The 19,488-nt window shown below is 25.5% G+C and overlaps 3 protein-coding genes across 3 annotated transcripts; all 3 read left to right on the top strand.

Moving 5' to 3' along the window:
* Positions 1-4,391: 4,391 nt before the first annotated feature.
* Positions 4,392-8,629, top strand: LOC145963909 (uncharacterized). Its single transcript, XM_083086256.1, has 9 exons — positions 4,392-5,006; positions 5,280-5,402; positions 5,528-5,645; positions 6,114-6,387; positions 6,856-6,966; positions 7,512-7,602; positions 7,871-8,016; positions 8,206-8,338; positions 8,459-8,629. Exons 1-9 carry the CDS (start codon positions 4,863-4,865, stop codon positions 8,510-8,512), a joined length of 1,194 nt encoding a protein of 397 aa, XP_082942382.1. The 5' UTR covers positions 4,392-4,862; the 3' UTR covers positions 8,513-8,629.
* A 1,310-nt stretch (positions 8,630-9,939) lies between these two features.
* LOC145964003 (uncharacterized) lies at positions 9,940-13,531 on the top strand. The gene is made up of 9 exons (XM_083086357.1): positions 9,940-10,414; positions 10,686-10,808; positions 10,938-11,055; positions 11,528-11,804; positions 12,335-12,445; positions 12,517-12,607; positions 12,877-13,019; positions 13,221-13,353; positions 13,478-13,531. Exons 1-9 carry the CDS (start codon positions 10,268-10,270, stop codon positions 13,529-13,531), a joined length of 1,197 nt encoding a protein of 398 aa, XP_082942483.1. The 5' UTR covers positions 9,940-10,267.
* A 1,529-nt stretch (positions 13,532-15,060) lies between these two features.
* On the top strand, positions 15,061-18,768 carry LOC145964196 (uncharacterized). The gene is made up of 9 exons (XM_083086667.1): positions 15,061-15,719; positions 15,986-16,108; positions 16,245-16,362; positions 16,843-17,119; positions 17,638-17,748; positions 17,820-17,910; positions 18,137-18,282; positions 18,460-18,592; positions 18,715-18,768. Exons 1-9 carry the CDS (start codon positions 15,576-15,578, stop codon positions 18,766-18,768), a joined length of 1,197 nt encoding a protein of 398 aa, XP_082942793.1. The 5' UTR covers positions 15,061-15,575.
* Positions 18,769-19,488: the final 720 nt, after the last annotated feature.

Below are 19,488 nucleotides of genomic sequence, written 5' to 3'. Positions count from 1 at the left end.
TGTTCTTCTAAAAGAACGAAGTATATCGCACAAATGTGTACAATCGATTGAAATGCATAAAACTCTTTACGCTGAGAAAGATCAAGTACGCTTGCGCAGACTTCGATCAACAAATTGTCTCAAGAATATTTTTCTGCGAGAGATAAATTTGCAGTAATTTTTCCGTCGAGACATTAAATGTATCGATCGCGTAATCGCTTCCTTTCTTCCCCAGTGGACATCATATTACCGTATTTCGATTATACGGTTATATTTTATCTACCACCTTACATTACTGTTTATCCTAAATTAAGTAATTTACATTGGAATTTACACAGAAGGGAACAGAAATTTTATTAAGACTTTATTTTTTATTGATCTCTCCGGAGAAGGGGATTGCGGAGCTTCGCCGAAACGTATCTTGACTTTTCGCCGTCAAACATATCTTGACTTTTGCACAGTAATGATCTCTATACAAACTCGGTATTTTACTTTCCATCGAATTTTTCTGCTCGCAGTTGGATTATGGCCTTATCAGCAATCAAGGCTCGTTCAATTTCAGTTAGTCTTGTTTTTTACTATTCTAATTAGCTGTATCATATTCCAGGTACGTCTATATTTTCACAATTATAATCTTATATATAATTATATTACTCTTATTTATGATTATTCCAATATGCATATATTTATTATTAATAATATTAAACATATTGGATACACATATATGTAATAAAATAAAATTTGACAATATAATGATTTAAAATTATATATATATATATATATATATATATATATATATATATATATATATATATATTGATTGTAGCTTACAGTATTTATATCTGCAGAATGCACTCCTGATTTTGTTATCAAAGTTCTTTCTATCGTATTATTGCTTATTATATATGCAATTAATTATAATTCGTTCCGAATGAACACTCGAGCTGTAAGTTTTATTGCACTTATCCAATAATAAACGCTGTAATAAACATTAATCCTTGTATACAACAATCTTTTTAAAATTTACAATGAAATGAATGCCAAATTATTTGTTGGTATAATAGGTGAAATATTCATTGGAGCAACTTCAACATGTATATAATCAATTAAAAGATGAAAATGAAATCGCTATTATGAAAAAATACGGGACAAATGCGAAACATATTACGATTATATTTACACGTAAGACAACATATGTTGATAATTTTATATAGTCAATTGCAAAGTAAAATAAAAATTACAATTATAATAAAATTCGAGGCGCCACAAAAGTAGTCCAAGTAACCACTTCACTATATAATATGTTTAATATTTAAACATATTTATATCTTATATATATTTTTTTGTAGCTATAAAAAATATTTTAATTATATATATTTTTAAATACTAATTTTTACAATTACATATTAAATATATAACTTTTAATTATATTTTTTCACATTCTAATGTATATGTATATGTATACATTTTATATTAGAACATAAAAAAATATAATTAAAAGTTATATATTTAATATATATAATATATATATATATATATATACTCCTGGACAAAATTAACGCATAATTTTTTTTCACTTTTTCTTTAAAAGCTGATATTTAAATTTTAACGAAAAATTTTAAAGAAAAAGTGAAAAAAAATCATGCGTTAATTTTGTCCAAGAGTGTGTGTGTGTGTGTGTGTGTGTGTGTGTGTGTGTGTGTGTGTGTGTGTGTGTATATATTTATAAGAATTGATAATTAAGAATCAATAAAATTTAAATATTTTTTAAAATTATACATTTTATTTTAATTATTTATTTTAATTTCTGAATTTTCAAAAAAATTTAAATAACACAGAGAAGATCGAACATATCACAATCATTAACTATGCAAAAATATCGGATATAGGAAATTGATTGTAAAATAGTAAAATTTGAAATGTAAACAACACATTAATATATTAAAGAAAATTAAAATGTGATAATTCATATGTCTTTTTTAAAATATACTTAGTGCTTTACATTTGTGCATCAGTTGCTGTTGGTTCAGTTACAATTTTACCGCGTATTTTTCGGTTTGTCCTGCACATTAATGTGACACAACCACGTGTGATGACACAACTTATGCCTGGATACTTTTCTGCTCGTGAAAGTTATTTTTATATCTTGCTGTATATGGACGTAGCTGTTTTTATAGGAGGAACGGCATTAGTAGGAACAGTAATAATGTTTATATCATTGTTAAAACATGTTTGTGGAATTTTTAAAATCGCTAGGTGAGAAGAAATAAATATAAGAATTAAATTAAAGATATTTATTTTAAACAAAATTTTGTACGCCTTTTATTTTTATCTAAAACATATTTACGCGAAAGAAAAGAATTTTATTATGAAAACAAAATCATTGCTGCAAATAGAATATGAAAGTAGTTATATATGTATAATATTCATTTTTAAAATAAATTATTCAATATAGAGTAGAAAGTAACTTTTTGTGCATTGTGTTGAAATAAAGAAACTTTATTTATTTGTAAGAACACAATTTTAATGCTAAGATAAAAATAAAATTTCTATTACTTTCAACAAACCCATTTTGTTGTTGCAATAAAACTTTGTTCTTGTTTTATTGATAGAATAAGAATCAATTTGTTGGCGATCAATCATTTGTAGATTATATAATATTATTTTTAGCAAATTTTAATATTTTGAGAAACCTTATTTATTTTCATACGATTGATGAAATTTACTGCGACAGAATATAACCTATTTATTATCTAGATATTATCGAGAAATCTTTTTGCTCCGTGTAGATAGACTAATATACATTATTAAAAAGTAATTATCTATGCAGTTATCGTATTGAGAAAGCAATAACGGTAAAGATGGAGATAAATATTGATGTAAAGAAAAAAATTGACCATAAGAACGAAATTATAATTTGTAAAAAAATAATTCATGCTATAGATATTCATCGTGAAGCTGTCAGGTTAGTATTCAAATATTGTTTATATATATTGTAATATAATATATAATAATATTTTCTTTTTTTTAAGGTTAATCGTATTTTTATCGGGCAGTTTTCAGAAATCGCATCTTCTTTTGATCTTAATTGTTGTGATTTGTTTAAGTCTTAATCTTTATGCAGTGAGTTTTTCTCGGATCGTTAAATTTATTTTTGGACGAGCGCATGCAATATCGCGCATTGCATGATATCAGGGGATCGAAAGACATATTTTTAAAATCTTAACTCTGTAAAACGATCAAGTTACACGTAAAATACACATAAAAATTGAACGCAACATTGTGTTGTAGATTGCCGTGTACGCATCAGATGGAGATAATTTTGGACAATTATTATTAATTTATTTTTTAATTGCCTTTCTCATGTTCATGTATTTGTTTTTCATCAATTATGCCGGACAAGAAATTACAGATCATAATGATCACGTATTTTCCACCGTGTAAGGGATACTATATATGCTTGTATATTTATGATCACATTAATTTGTTAAGAATTTTAATAATTAAAATGAAGCTTCAAATTAACACTTCACATACATATGCGTATGTTGAATATTGCTATTGCTCTTTATTCAATTAATGATAAATAATAGATTGATAATTGAATAAAGAGCGGTAGCAACAATCTATTTCTTTATTTTTCTATCTAGGTACAATGTTCAATGGTATATTACACCCTTACATGTACAGAAGCTGATACTATTTCTTTTGCAAAGAGGTAGCAAAACAGTCTACCTGAATTTTGGCGGAGTAATTTTATTATCTTTAGAACTTTTCGCCACGGTAAAAGTTATCAGTTATGCATAATATATTACATGTATTATTATGGTATAGTATGCTTATAAAACACGCGGCTCGAACGAAAATTACATAAAACATATCTGATTCTAGCTGATAAAGGCATCATTATCTTACTTTACCGTTATGTATTCTATGCAAGAATAACGTATAAGATATATGAATGTATGTAACAATTGTGCAATAAAGGAAATATATAGAAACTATTTCTTTAAATAAAATAGTATATTATAATTAATAAAATTTAAATTTTTTTTACATATCACACTCTTTGAAATGAATGTATTGTAGGATTTAAACATAAAACATTACTCAAACAAACTATGCACGAGTTAAATAATTCGTATCAAACAGTAAATTTAAATTTACTTCAAGTTAATTTGATTTTCTATGGATTGTGTACTGTATAAATAGCTGGAACAATTATAAATTCACAGTTATTTAAAATCTGATAATAAATATCTATCTATTATTTGCTACGTTACATGATATTATAATATGCGTACACTGACATGTGCTTAATTATTTATGCTTTATACACGATTCATAATTAACGAAAGTTCTCGCTATAAATACGTATTAAGCTTCTAATTTGCAATTCGCAGCATGTTTTGCACTTTATCAGCGAGATCTGATATCTCAGTATTATAAAACTAACATTTCTCTTGAGAAGAACATCGCACGAATGTACACAATCGAATGACAAATGCAACTGATGTTGAAAAAGGACAAGTACGCTTGCGCGGAACTTGATCATCATATTGTCTTTAGAATGTTTTTTTATAGCAGATAAATTTGTGTTAAATTTGCTCTCGATGCCAATTATATCGATCACGTAATCATTCCCTCGCTTTCCGCGAGGCGAAAATTACCAACGTTTCGCTTATGTGATATTTGGTCTACCACTTTATATTATCGTTTATATAAAATTAGGCAATTTACTATAATTTACTATAATTTATTATAACTTACACTAAGAGTCGGAAATTCTATAATATACTCAATTTTATCGATCTTTTGAAAGGACGGGTACGCGACCATCCGCGACTTTCCCCAGTCAAACGTATCTCGACTCTCATAAAGTGATGATCTGTATAAAGACTCGGCATTTTAGCTTGCATCGGTTTGTTTTACTCGCGATTGGTTTATGGACTTGTCAGCGATCTAAGCTCGTACAATTTCAACTAATTTTGTTTTCTAGTATTCTGAATAGTTATATTTTAATACAGGTATGTTCATATTTTATTTCTAGTTATATGCACGTGTACATACATAATTATTGCAATCTTTAGATGTTATTATCATTTATTTATTATGTTAATTAGTAATGCTATACGACACAAATTCTGTAGTGTAATAATTATTAATTTATTGTTATTTCTTACTTGTAATTAACTGAAAAATAGGTAAAAAACTTAGAAAAATAGTTGATTGTGTTATATATTTGCAGTTAGTGAATGAAATAAAAAAGTCTTTTTTTTAAATAAATTTATTGATTGCAGTTTTCATTTCTTTTCATTGAAGAATTCACTCTTGATCTCATCATCAACGTTTTCTCTACAGGATTGGTTTTCATTATGTTTGCGATTATGTACAATTTGTGTTGGTACTATTTCACTGAGGTTGTAAGTTAAAATTTTTTTTTGCTCCACGAAATAAACATACTTAATAAAGTGAATCCTTGCACAAAACAGTCTTTTTAAAAATATGTACGACGATTTGTATACTGAAAGTATTATTAATATGATAGATAGAATATCCCTTGGAGAAGCTTCAAGACATTTGTAATGAATTACAAGATAAAAAAGAAATTGTTATTATAAAGAGATGCGGAGACAATACAAAACGTTTTACTTTTATTATTTTGCGTAAGTCAACATATACATATTCGTTGACATGTAATATATATTTTAAAGTAAAATATAATCTTGATACACCATAAATTGCTAAATTAAATTAAATTTGGTTAATTATTTTACCGCTTTAATGCAAGTATAATTGTCCATCATTTTCTATATATTAAAATAATAAGAGAACATAATGGATATAAGCACTCGCACACACGTCCACAGAGAAAGATACACAAGTATAATAAAAACTAATTGTGTGTATAATAGAATCAAAATTATAATATGGATATATTTTCATAATGTTTTGCTTATTTTATTTAAAAGAAAAGATGGAAAAAAATTGAATAATTATAACTAATACTTTTTAATCAGTACATTGCAAAAATATGCGAGAAATAAAATTAAAAGTATGAAATTCAGACGGTAAAATAAATAAAAGTAGTTAATAAGTTGTAGAAATTATTCTTATCTATTAAATATTTGTAGTGTGGCATACATGCAATTTAATTATTGTCTCATCAATCATTTTATTGCCAATTATATCGCGCATTGGCTTTGATGTGCATATAAACGAGTCTAAATCACGTGATATAATATATAAATTCGCACCTAAGTATTTCATCGACCGAGAAAATTATTTATATTTAATTTTGCTGTTCGCTGATGCATCATTGTGTATTGGAGGAACTGCAATGGTTGCAATAGGATTGATTTTCTTTACATATCTTAAGCATGTCAGCGGAATGTTAAGAATTGCCAGGTAAAGTAATAGAATAAATTGAAAGATAATAAGTATATAAATAAATATCGAAAAATACTACTTATGCTATCTCTTTTTTAAAATAGATTTGTTAATAGATTTAGATAAAAAATGAAATTGTTCTGTCAAAATAATCGTTGTATATTCATTGTCAACTGAAATTTTATTTAGTGAATTATTTGATATTGAATTAAAATATATTTTGTTTGTATAATAGAAAGATCTTGTTTGTTTATGGGCACATTTGCTGTTAAAAAAATAATCCACTTTCAATAAATTTAGTGCATTTTGTCTTGCAATAAAAGTTTGTTTCAATGATAGAATAAGAATTAATTTGTTTTACGGTTTATATAATTTAATGAAATAATCTATACGAATCAATAAAACAATTTTTAACAAATTAATATATTATATCAAAACTTTATTTCTTCATATGAAAAATTCAATTGCAACAAAATTTTTTTATAGTTATCGCATAGAGAAAGCAATGAGTATGTGGAACAATGTTTACCAAAAGAAAGAAACTGTAATGTATAAAGGAATAATTTATGCTATAGATTTTCATCGTACTGCTATCAAGTTCGTATTTATCTACTATATAATAATTTCTATATATACAGGGTGAGTTTTATTTCGTGTGTCAATCTTTTTATCATGCGAGAGATTATCGACTGCATAATAAATTGATCGGTACATAAATGTCAATTATTTGGATCGATCGTATCAAAGGCTCAAATATAATGTATAAAATTAAAGCAAATTAAAAGCTGAACTTATGTAATATGGATTTATTATTATTATTATTATTATTATTAAAGCTACGTATTTATTATTATTATTATTATTATTATTATTATTATTATTATTATTATTATTATTATTATTGTACACATTATATTCGAACCTTCGATACGATCGATCAAAAAAATTGACATTTATGTACCGATCAATTTATTATGCAGTCGATAATCTCCCGCATGATAAAAAGATTGACACACGAAATAAAACTCACCCTGTATATATATATATATATATATATATATATATATATATATATATATATATGTATGTATACACACACACACACACACACACAATATAACATTATTTTTCTCTTGTTGAAGGTTCTCTACATTTTTATTTTCCTATTTTCATTTTCCATCGTTCTTTATAATAATAATTGCTGTGATTTGTTTGAGTCTGAATCTTTACGCAGTAAGTTTTTCTTGTGTTGTGAATTTTATTTCTGAACCAACATTGTAGCATTTCACAATAACTTTTAGTAAAAGGAAGTAATAAAATTATTTGCAAACTTTGATACTGTATCAATTGAACTAAGAAAATTTTTGTGATCTTGTGTATGTAAATATTTTTTACTTAGAAGTTTAAATTTGTAAATAATTCTAATTTTTTTAAGTATTCCATTTCAATATAATGATAGATGTTAATTTTATGAAATGTTAATTTTAATATTGTGTTTTAGTTATCTAAGAATATATTGCATGGGAACAACATTAGTCAAGTTTGTATGCATTTTACAATTGTAATTGTCATTTTTGCATTCATGCTTTTCTTTAATTACCTCGGTCAAGAATTTACGGATTACAATAACGACGTATTTTTCACTGCGTAAGAAATATATGCTCACAATAAAAGTATATGATAGTTTGTGGACTCGGGTCATTATATATATATATATATATATATATATATATATATTCTTTATTAATATAAATAATCTTAATATATTTGATTCTCATGTGTTGAAAATTATTAGATTTTCTATAATAAATTTATTATTTAATTATTATTTTATAGATACAATATTCAGTGGTATGTAACATCTTTGCGCATACAGAAGTTAATATTGTTTCTTTTGCAAAGGAGTAATAATACCATAAGCCTGAATTTTGGCGGAGTGTTTATATTATCTTTAGAGTTTTTCGCCTCGGTAAGATTAATTATATGTATATTAAATATTACGGAGATGTACATCTATCTCTATATAAAATATATGTTATGATATGTAACTTGTCAGAAAACATAATATAACATAATGTATTTATTTTAGTTAATGAAGGCGTCGATATCCTATTTTACTGTTATGTATTCTATACAGAACTAACTCAAAAATTAAATAATACGATTATATATTATATAAAAATTTGCTAGTAAATTCAACTACTGAATAAACGTAGAGACAGTAATGTCTGTTGTTTTAAATCACATCGCAGGTATTCTCTACAAAATGGAAAGATTATGTTATTTGATTTACATATTGGATTAATCAGTCATTTGTAATATACATTATAATATTTGAACTATATAATTTTTGCAATAAAGAAAGTTATGATTAATCAGGCTAAGTAAATTCATCTTTTACACTCACATATTGTATACATACTGATTCGAAAGAAAAAGTATTAATTTTATTCTCTGCCGATCTTGCAATTATTTAAATAGTCGAGAGGACTACAATTTCTTACATATAATTAATTGCCTTAGAGAAGCAGCTGATTATTAATATTTGTATTTATTTAATGAAATAAAGTAATTATCTTGCTTTTATAATAAATTTATTGATTGTAGCTTGTAATATTTGTCATTGCAGGATTTACTTTTGATGCTGTCATCAATGTTTTTTTCTATAGGATTGCTTTTCACTATGTTTGTCATTATTTACAATGTTTTTGGGTTTCGCTGAAACTGTAAGTTAAAAGTTTTGATTAACCATTTGATTTACTGCCAGTATAATTGGCCATCATTTTTTATATATCAAAATAACGGAAGAATGTAATGCACACAAGCGTGAGCGTGCTCATACGCACAAAGGTACACAAGTGTAATAGAAATTTCTTTTACAAAATTTTGTAATGTATAAACCGGAAGAAAATTTTCTTGAAACTTCCTTATTTATGTAAATTATTCTAATTTATAATAATATTTTCTTTCTGAAATGATAAATGTAATAAATTAGATGACAAATGTTAATTCTGTAAAATATTAATTGTAACACATTCTTTTATGAAATAATAATTAGCAATCTTTTATAAATATAAATATATATACAGATTTGTATAAATATTCCAAAGAATGTTTGCAGGAATTACAATACATATATCATAAAAAGTATTAATGTTATTCTCTAGATGTTATAATTCAACGGTCAACTACAAATCTACAATAATTTAATTTTTGTTACTCTCTTACCTACTTTTGAGATCATGCGATATTATAACAGATAAACATACATGTATATAAAGACATGTGTACTTTAATACGACTTGGAAAGTTTTTTGAGTTAATTATCTGCTATAAAATTATATAATACAAATTTCTACACATTTTTAATGCGCAACATGTTTAGCACTTTATTGTTGAGAGGATTATGTGACTAATTTCAACACATAAGAAGATGTTTCTTTAGTGGAGAAACGTATCGCACGAATGTATACAATCGAATGAAACACATGGAACTAATCGTAGAATAGAAGGACAAGTACACGCTTGCGCGAAATTTGATCATTAAATTGTCTTTAGAATGTTTTTTTCTTATAGCAGATAAATTTATGTTAAATTTGCTCTCAATGCCAATTATATCGATCACATAATCGTCCTCTCGCTTTCCACGAGGCGAAAATATAAAATAACGAATGTTTTGACATAAAATTACGAATGTTTCGTTCATGTGATATTTGCCCTAACTGCAGTTTATATTATCGTTTATATAAAATTAGACAATTTAGACTATAATTTACGCTAAGAGTCGAAATTCTATGACATACTCTATAACATACTTAATTTTATCGATCCTTCGAAAGGAGGGGTACGCGACCCTCCGTCACCTTTCCACAGTCAGACAAGTCTCGACTCTCATAAAATGATGATCTGCATAAAGACTCAGTATTTTAGCTTGCAGCGGATTCTTTTGCTCGCGGTTGGTTTATGGCCTTGTCAACGATCAAGGCTCGTTCAATTTCAAGTGATTTTGCTTTCTAGTATCGTGATTAGTTTTATTGTAATCCAGGTATGTTCATATTTTATTTCTGGTTGTGTTCATGCATACATTATTATTGTAACTTTTAGATGTTATTATCATTCATTTATTATGTTAATTAATAATACTATAAGATACAAATCCTATATTATAATTATTAGTTTATTGTTTTACTGTTATTCCTTAAATATAATTAACTGCTTTAGAAAAGTAGTTGATTGTGTTGCATATTTGCAGTTAATGAAATAAAAAAGTGGCTATTTTTTTAACAAATTTATTTATATATAATTTGATTTTGTAGTTTGCATCATTTGTTACTGAAGAATTCACTCTTGATCTCGTCATCAACGTTCTTTCTGTAGGATTATTCTTCATTATGTTTGCGATTATGTACAATTCTTTTTGGTATAATTTTGCTGAAATTGTAAGTTAAAATTTTGACTTTTTTTGTTTCACGAAATAAATATACTTGATGAAGTGAATCTTTATTTTACACAAAACGGTCTTCTTAAAAATGTACAACGTATGCTGAAAAATATTATTGATATAATAGATAGAACATCCCTTGGAAGAGCTTCAGGATATCTGTAACGAATTAAGAGATGAAAAAGAAATTGTTATTATAAAGAAATACGGAGACAATATGAAACGTTTTACTTTTATTTTTGTGCGTAAGTCAACACATATATATTTATTGACATATAATACATATTTTGAAACGAAAAATAATCTTGATACACTATAAATCGCAAAATTAGCTTGATTAATCACTTTACTACTTAATGCAATGTAAAATTGATCGTCATTTATATATATATTAAAATAACGTGAGAATGTGTAATGAATATAAGTACGTGCACACATGCACACAGAGAGGGATACACAAGATAATAAAAACTAATTTGTATAGTAGAAACAAATTTATGTGGAATGGACATATTTTCATAATATTGTATTTTGTTTTGCTTATTATATTTAAAAGAAACGATGGGAAAAATTGAATAATAATAGCTAACGCTTTTTAATCAGTATGCTGCAAAAATATGCGAGAAATAAAATTAAAAGTAGGAAATTCAGGCGGTAAAATAAATAACAGTAGTTAATAAGTTGTAGAAATTATTCTTATCTATTAAATATTTGTAGTGTGGCATGTATGCAATTTAATTATTGCTTCATCAATCGTTTTATTGCCCATTACATCGCACATTTTTGGCTTTGCTCAGCATATAAACGAGGCTAAATCACGTGAAATATTATATAAACATATACCTAAGTATTTAATCGACCGAAAAAATTATTTATATTTAATTTTGCTATATATTGATGTATCATTGTGCATTGGAGGAACTGTACTAATTGCAACAGGATTGACGATTCTTACATATTTTAAATATGTTTGCGGAATGATAAGAATCGCCAGGTAAAGTAATAAAATAAAAAAAGGTAATAAGCAGGGAGGAATAGAAAAATGCAATTTAATATTCTCATTTTTAAAATAGAGTTGTTAATAGACTTAGATGGAAAAAAAATTATTCTGTCAAATTAATCGTTGCATATTCATTGTCGAATAAAATTTTATTTTTAGTGAATTATTTGATACTGAATTAAAATTTATTTTTTTGTGCAATAGAAAGATATGGTTTGTTTGTAGACACATATAAATTTGCTGTTAAAAAAAATAATCCATTTTCAATAAATTTAGTGCTTTTTGCTTGCCATAAAAGTTTGTTTCAATGATAGATTAAAAATTGTTTTATTTTGCAGTTTACGCAATTGATTAAAATAATATATATCCATCAATAAAACAATTTTTAATAAATTAATATTTTCATCATTTTTTTTTGTTGCAATAACTGATGAAATTTTTACAATAACATAAAATACATCGTATCAGCAAATCGCTTTCTTTATACGAAAACTAAATTTAATTACAACACGATTTTTTTATAGTTATCGCATAGAGAAAGCAATGAGTATGCAAAACAATGTGTGCCGAAAGAACGAAACTATAATGTATAAGGGAATAATTTATGCCATAGATATTCATCGTACTGCTATCAAGTTAGTATTTATATTTACTAATAATTATATAAAATTAATAAATATAACAGAGTATTTTTCTCTTGTTGAAGGTTTTCTAGATTTATATTTTCCTGTCTTCGGTTTTCGTTTTTCTCTTTAATGATAGTTGCTGTCATTTGTTTGAGTCTGAATCTTTACGCAGTGAGTTTTTCTGACGTTTCAAATCTTATTTCTGAAACCAATAATATAGAATTTCATAATAACTTTTATTAAAAGAAAGAAAAAATCTATCCGCAACTTTCAAAATGTGTAAACTGTGATAAAATTTTCCTTATCTGTAAATATTCTTCATTTGTCGCAAAATTCAAATTTATAAATAATTTTATTTTTTTATATATTCTATTTTAATATAAAGATAAATGTTAATTTTGTAAAATATTAACATGCATCATTGCAATATTGTGTTTTAGATATCTAAGAATATATTGCATGGGAACATTGATCAATTTTTTATTCATGTTGTAATTGTAATTGCCATTTTTGTATACTTATTTTTCTTTAATTACATCGGTCAAGAATTTACGGATCACAATAACAACATGTTTTTTACCGCGTAAGAAATACATGCTCATAATAAAAGTATATGATAGTAAAATTTGTGGACTCGGGCCATTATATATATATATATATATATATATATATATATATATATATTTCTTTATTAATATAAATAATTTTAATATATTTCATATTCATGAAATGTGTTGAAGATTATTTTCTATAATAATAAATTTATTACTTAATTATTTTATAGATACAATATTCAGTGGTATTTAGCACCTTTGCGCATACAGAAGTTAATATTATTTCTCCTGCAAAGGAGTAGCAAGACTATAAGTCTGAATTTTGGCGGAGTGTTTATATTATCTTTAGAGTTTTTCGCCTCGGTAAGAATAATTATATACATTATATGTATATTAAATATTACGGATTACATCTATCTCTATGTAATATATATGATATGATATTTAACTTGACAGAAAATATAATATAAGATATATTTAATTTCAGTTAACGAAGATATCGGTATCCTACTTTACCGTCTTATATTCTATGCAAAATTAATACAAAAAATAATTCATACGATTTTATGTTCGAATTTGCTAGTAAATTTGACTACTGAATAAAGTTACTAGAGATAATAATATCTGTTGTTTTAAATCTGTTGTGTTAAATCTACAAAACGAGAAGATATGTTATTTAACTTACATATTGGATTAATCAATCATTTACAACCTACATTATAACATTTGAACTATATATCTTTTGTAATAAAAAAAGTTATAATTAATCAAGTTTAAATACACATCTTTTACACTCACATACTGGTATACATACTGAATCGAAAAGAAAAAAATATTTACATAATACGTAATTACATAATACATACCATAAAAAATATTAATTTCATTCTCTGTCGATTTATTGTTTAAATAGAAATTACACTGTTGTTTAAACAATCGAAAAGATTACAAATCTTTATATATAATTAACTATCTTAGAGAAACAGCTGATTATATTATATATTTAGTTAATGAAATAAAGAAAATTAGTTATATATTTTATTTTTGTATTAAATTTATTGACTTCAGCTTGTAATATTCATGAAGTTAGTATTATTCAAGTTTATATATATATAAACTTAAATATATTATATATATATATATATATATATATATATATATATATAATATATTTAAACTTGAATAATACTAATTTTACACGAATTTAATATATATCGTAAAATGTGTTAATTTTTTTCTTTATCGATGTTGCAATTATTTAAACAAAAAAGAATTATAAATCCATAGTAATTTAATTTCTTATAATTATTTATAATCATTTACCCATTTTTCCCATTATATATACAATACTTCGTTTTCTTCGTAGCGTTTTAATCTAAGGAGAGTTTTAATTGATTGAACAATTCGCCTCCATTTATTTCTCCAACATTATAGCAGGACCATATTCATATCTCATACCTTCAAGTCACCGATGATATCACGTTATCATAGCTATGATCATCCAAGGGATCTTCTGTCCGCTGGATTCTATTGCCGTACAAGTTCCATCAATCTATTTTCCCATTGTCTCAGTCTTGCCCATTCAGTCTTCTTAATTTTATTTCCTGAAAAATATCTGTGTTTTTAACTAGATTCTTCAGTTGTTAATTCATCCTTATTCTATATTCTTGCACGTTAAGATTTCACAATGGCTTAAAGATTTTTCGTTTGAGTATTTTTCTTTCAAAACTTAGCTTTCTTTCATTGTCTTTTGTTACAATCCAGATTTAACATTTATAAATTACAATTGATCTTATGATTGTTTGATATTCTTATTTTCGATCATCTATAGGTAGTTTTGATTCTAAGCACTCCTCCTATCGCTAACCTGTATCGACTGCCATACTTAATAATCTGCATTCATTATTTCTGTGTTGTCTGCAGTTACGCGATACTATGAGAGATAAACATATGTTGATAAACATATATAAAGACATATATGCTTTAATGTGATTTGGAAAATTTTTGAATTAATTATCTGCTATACTTGTATTATTTCTAATTCTGTTGCAATTGGCAATGTTGTGTATTTTATTGATGAGAGAATTATATAATCAATGTTTGGATACGTAAGAAAATGTATTTCTGAAGACAGAAACGTATTGCACATATTGAATGTATACAATCGAATAAAGCATAAGAAAATGTTCGCACAGGAAGAAGGAAAATACGCTTGCGCAGACTTCGATCAACAAATTGTCTCGATAATGTTTTTATAAGGAATAAATTTGCAGTAAATTTTTTTCTCAGCGTCAAATCTATCGATCGCGTAATCGCTCCGTCGCTTTCCGGGGCGAAGGCATGAAATTATGGATGTTTCAATTATATGGTATTTTCTCTAGCGCCTTACATTTCACACATGCGTCTATCATTTATATTTCTAGCACCTATCATTTACACTAAATTAGACAGTTTACACTATAATTTACACTAAGAGTCGGAAATTCTATAATATACTCAATTTTATCGATCCTTCGAAAGGAGGGGGATACGCAACCCTTTGTTAACTTTCCGGCATTCAGTCACTCCCGAACTCTCGTAGAGCGATGATCTCTATAAAGAATCAGCATTTTAACGTGCACCGTATTCTTTTACTAGCGATTGGCTTATGGCCTTGTCAGCGATCAAAGCTCATTAAATTTCAACTGATTTTATTTTTTGGTATTCTGATTAGTTTTATTGTACTTCAGGTACGTTCATATTTTTTTAAATCATATTTTTAGTTGTGCATAAATATGTATGTAGGTTGCAACTTTTAGATGTCATTATCATATATTTATTGTATTAATTATTAATTATATGTGGTATACATCCTATTGTAATAATTGTTAATTTGTTACTCCATTATTATATCTTACGTATAATTAATTGCCTTTGAAACAGTTGATTATATTATACATATAGTTAATGAAATAAAAAAGTTATTTTGTTTTTGTAATAAATATATTGATTGCAGCTTCTAATATTTATCACTGCAGAATTTACTCTTGATCTTGTCATCAATGTTTTTTCTATAGGATTGGTTTTCGTTATTCACGCGATAATGTACAATGCTTTTTGGCATAATTTTACTGAAATTGTAAGTTAAAAAATTACTAAAAAATTTTTCCTCCATACGAAATAAACATATTTGATATAAGTGAGCCATTACACACAACAGTTCTCTTAAAAATCTACATTAAATTGTGCATTGCAAAGTATTATTCACATAATAGATAGAACGACCCTTGGAGGAACTTCAGCATATCTGTAATGAATTAAAAGATAAAGAAGAAATTGCTATTATGAAGAAGTATGGAGAAAATATGAAACGTATTACTTTTTTTATTACGGGTAAGTTAACATACACACACACATACACACATACACACATGTACATTTATTGATATGGAATTACTTATTTTAAGACATATATGTTTTAAAATGTAATCATATAAATCATAGTCATACAAGATAAATCTCTTTAAATTAGCTTAATTAATCATTTTACTATTTAATGCAAGTACAATTGGATGATATCTTCTATATATCACAATAATGTAAGAATATAATAAAATACACACACACATACAATATAATAAAAAGCAATTTGTATAATAGAAACATATTTATGGAATGGAAATATTTTTATAAGTTTCTTTGTTTTTTTTATATTTAAAAAAGAATTTAAATAATAAAAGCTAATACTTTAATTAGTGCTCTACACAAATATGCGCGAAATAAACTTAAAAATAAGTGAGAATCCAAACAGTAAAATAATTCGAAATAATTAAAATGAATTTGAAATTATTCTTTTCTATTAAATATTTTTAGTGTGGTATATATGCAACCTAATTATTATTATACTAATCATTTCATTGCCTATTATGCCGAATATTTTTGGCATTGCTCTGCATATAAGTGAATCTCAATCACGTGATATATTATATAAACACATGCCCAAGTATTTCGTCGACCGAAAAAACTACTTATATGTAATTTTGCTGTATACTGATGTAGCAGTTTGCATTGGAGCAACAACAATGACTGCAACAGGATTAATGATGTTTGCATATTTTAAACATGCCTGCGGAATGCTTAGAATCGCTAGGTAAAGTAATAAATGGAATAAAATATCAAAATATTGTATAATTTTATCTCTTTTTTAAAATAGATTAGTAGATTTAGATGGAAAAAGAAATTTTGCTGTTAAAATAATACCTGCATATTCGAAGTTGAAGTATTATACTTTATTTTTAATGAATTATTTGATAATAAAGCAAAATTTTTTTTGTTGATCATAGATTTTGTTTCTTTTTAGAAATCTACAAAAATTGTTGTAGAAATTTGCTGTTAAAAAAAAAACAATTCACTTTCAGTAAATTCATCTTGCTTTGCAATAAAGCTTCATTTCAATGTCAGAATAAGAATTAATTCTTTATGCAATTTAACAAAATAATATGCAGTATCAATATAACTATTTTTAGTAAATTAGTATTTTTATCAACCTTTTTCTTGCTAGTATAACTGATGAAATTTTTATTATGAAAACATACAAATTGTATCAACAAATCTTTTTTGCTATGTGTGTAAGTAATCATTATAATTGCAGCTAAAATCTTTTCACAGTTATCGCATAGAAAAAGCAATGAATATATGGAACAATGTTTGCCCAAAAATTGAAACGATGATGTATAAAGGAATAATTTATGCCATAGATATTCATCGTACTGCTATCAAGTTAGCATTTATCTAATAATAATAATATTACAAAATGCATAAATATAGTAATGTTTTCTTTCTTATTAAAGGTTCTCCACATTTTTATTTTCCTCTCTTCACTTTTCATTCTTCTCTTTAATAATAGTGGCTGTGGTCTGTTTGTCTCTGAATCTCTATGCAGTGAGTTCTTTTCGCATTGTAAATTTTATTTCTAAATCAGTAACATAAAATTTCGTAGTGTCTTTATAGAAAAAGAGAAAGAACTTTTTGAAATTTTATAATTAATAAATCAGAAAGAAATTTTTTATTTTATCTATATAAATAATTCTAATTTTTTTATCTGTTCTTTCTGATATAATAATAATTGTTAATTTTGTAAAATGTTAATCGCAACATTATGTTTTAGATGTCCAAGATGGTATTGCATCGAGACGAAATCGATCAATTTTTTATTCACTTAACAATGGTAGTAACTATCTTTATATACTTGTTTTTTTTAAATTACGTTGGTCAAGAATTTGCGGATCACAATGACGATGTATTTTCCACTGTGTAAGAGATATATTTTTATAAAAAATGTATATGATGATGTATTGATGAATGTTTATTCGACGAAACATTATTCGATCTTTATTAATATAAATTATCTTAATATATTTGATATTCATGTGTTGAAGATTGTTACATTTTTTATAGTAATCAATTTTTTATCTAACTAAAATTTCGTAGATACAATATTCAGTGGTATGTAACACCTTTGCGTATACAGAAGTTAATAGTATTTCTCTTGCAAAGGGGTAATAAAACCGTAAATCTGAATTTTGGCGGAGTGTTCATCTTATCCTTACAGTTTTTTGCCACGGTAAGAATAATTATACATGTTACATGTATATTAAATATAACGCGAATGTTCATTTATTTCTACATAATATACTTAATATTCAACTTGATAGAAAACATAATATATGATATATTTGATTTTAGTTAATGAAGGTATCGTTATCCTACTTTACTGTCATGTGTTCTCTACAAGAATGACGCAAAAAATAAGTCAAATTTTATGTTACAATTTGCTAGTAAATTCAACTACTGAATAAATTTAGTAAAGATAGTAATATCTGTTGTTTTAAATCACATCATGGGCGATCTCCACAAAGCGAGAAGATATTATATTATTTGACTTACATAATCAATTAATCAATTAAAGTTATAATTAATCAAATTTAAATGTATAATTAACTGCGTTAGAGGAGTAGCTAATTACATTATATATTTAATTAATGAAATAAAAAAGCAGATATTTTGTTCTGGTAATAAATTTATTGATTGCAGCTAATATTTGTCATTGTAAAATTTAGTTTTGATTTTATCATCAATATCCTTTTTGTAACATTGCTTTCCACTATGTTTGCAATTATATACAATACTTTTGAATTTCAATAAAATTAAAACTATTAAAGTTAAACTTTTTAAGTTAAAACATTGGTTTTTTGCTTGAGTATTTTTTCAAAACATCTCAAGTTTTTAACATTTATAAATTTCAATTAATCTTACGTTTGTTTGATATTCTTATTTTCGACCATCTAAGTTTTAAGCACTTCTCCTAATGCTAACATGTATCGACTACCACACTCAACAATCTGGATTCACTTTTTCTGCCGGCAGTCACGCGATACTATATATGAGAGATAAATGTATATTGTATATAAAAACATGTATGTTTTAATATGATTTGAAAAATTTTTGAATTAATTATCT

Source organism: Camponotus vicinus, unplaced genomic scaffold, assembly GCF_025532165.1.
Source record: "Camponotus vicinus isolate PSW18456_S1 unplaced genomic scaffold, iyCamVici1.0 SCAF_13, whole genome shotgun sequence".
Lineage (NCBI taxonomy): Eukaryota > Metazoa > Arthropoda > Insecta > Hymenoptera > Formicidae > Camponotus > Camponotus vicinus.
The sequence above is the reverse complement of the archived record's forward strand: the minus strand, read 5'-3'. Positions and strand labels throughout refer to the sequence as shown.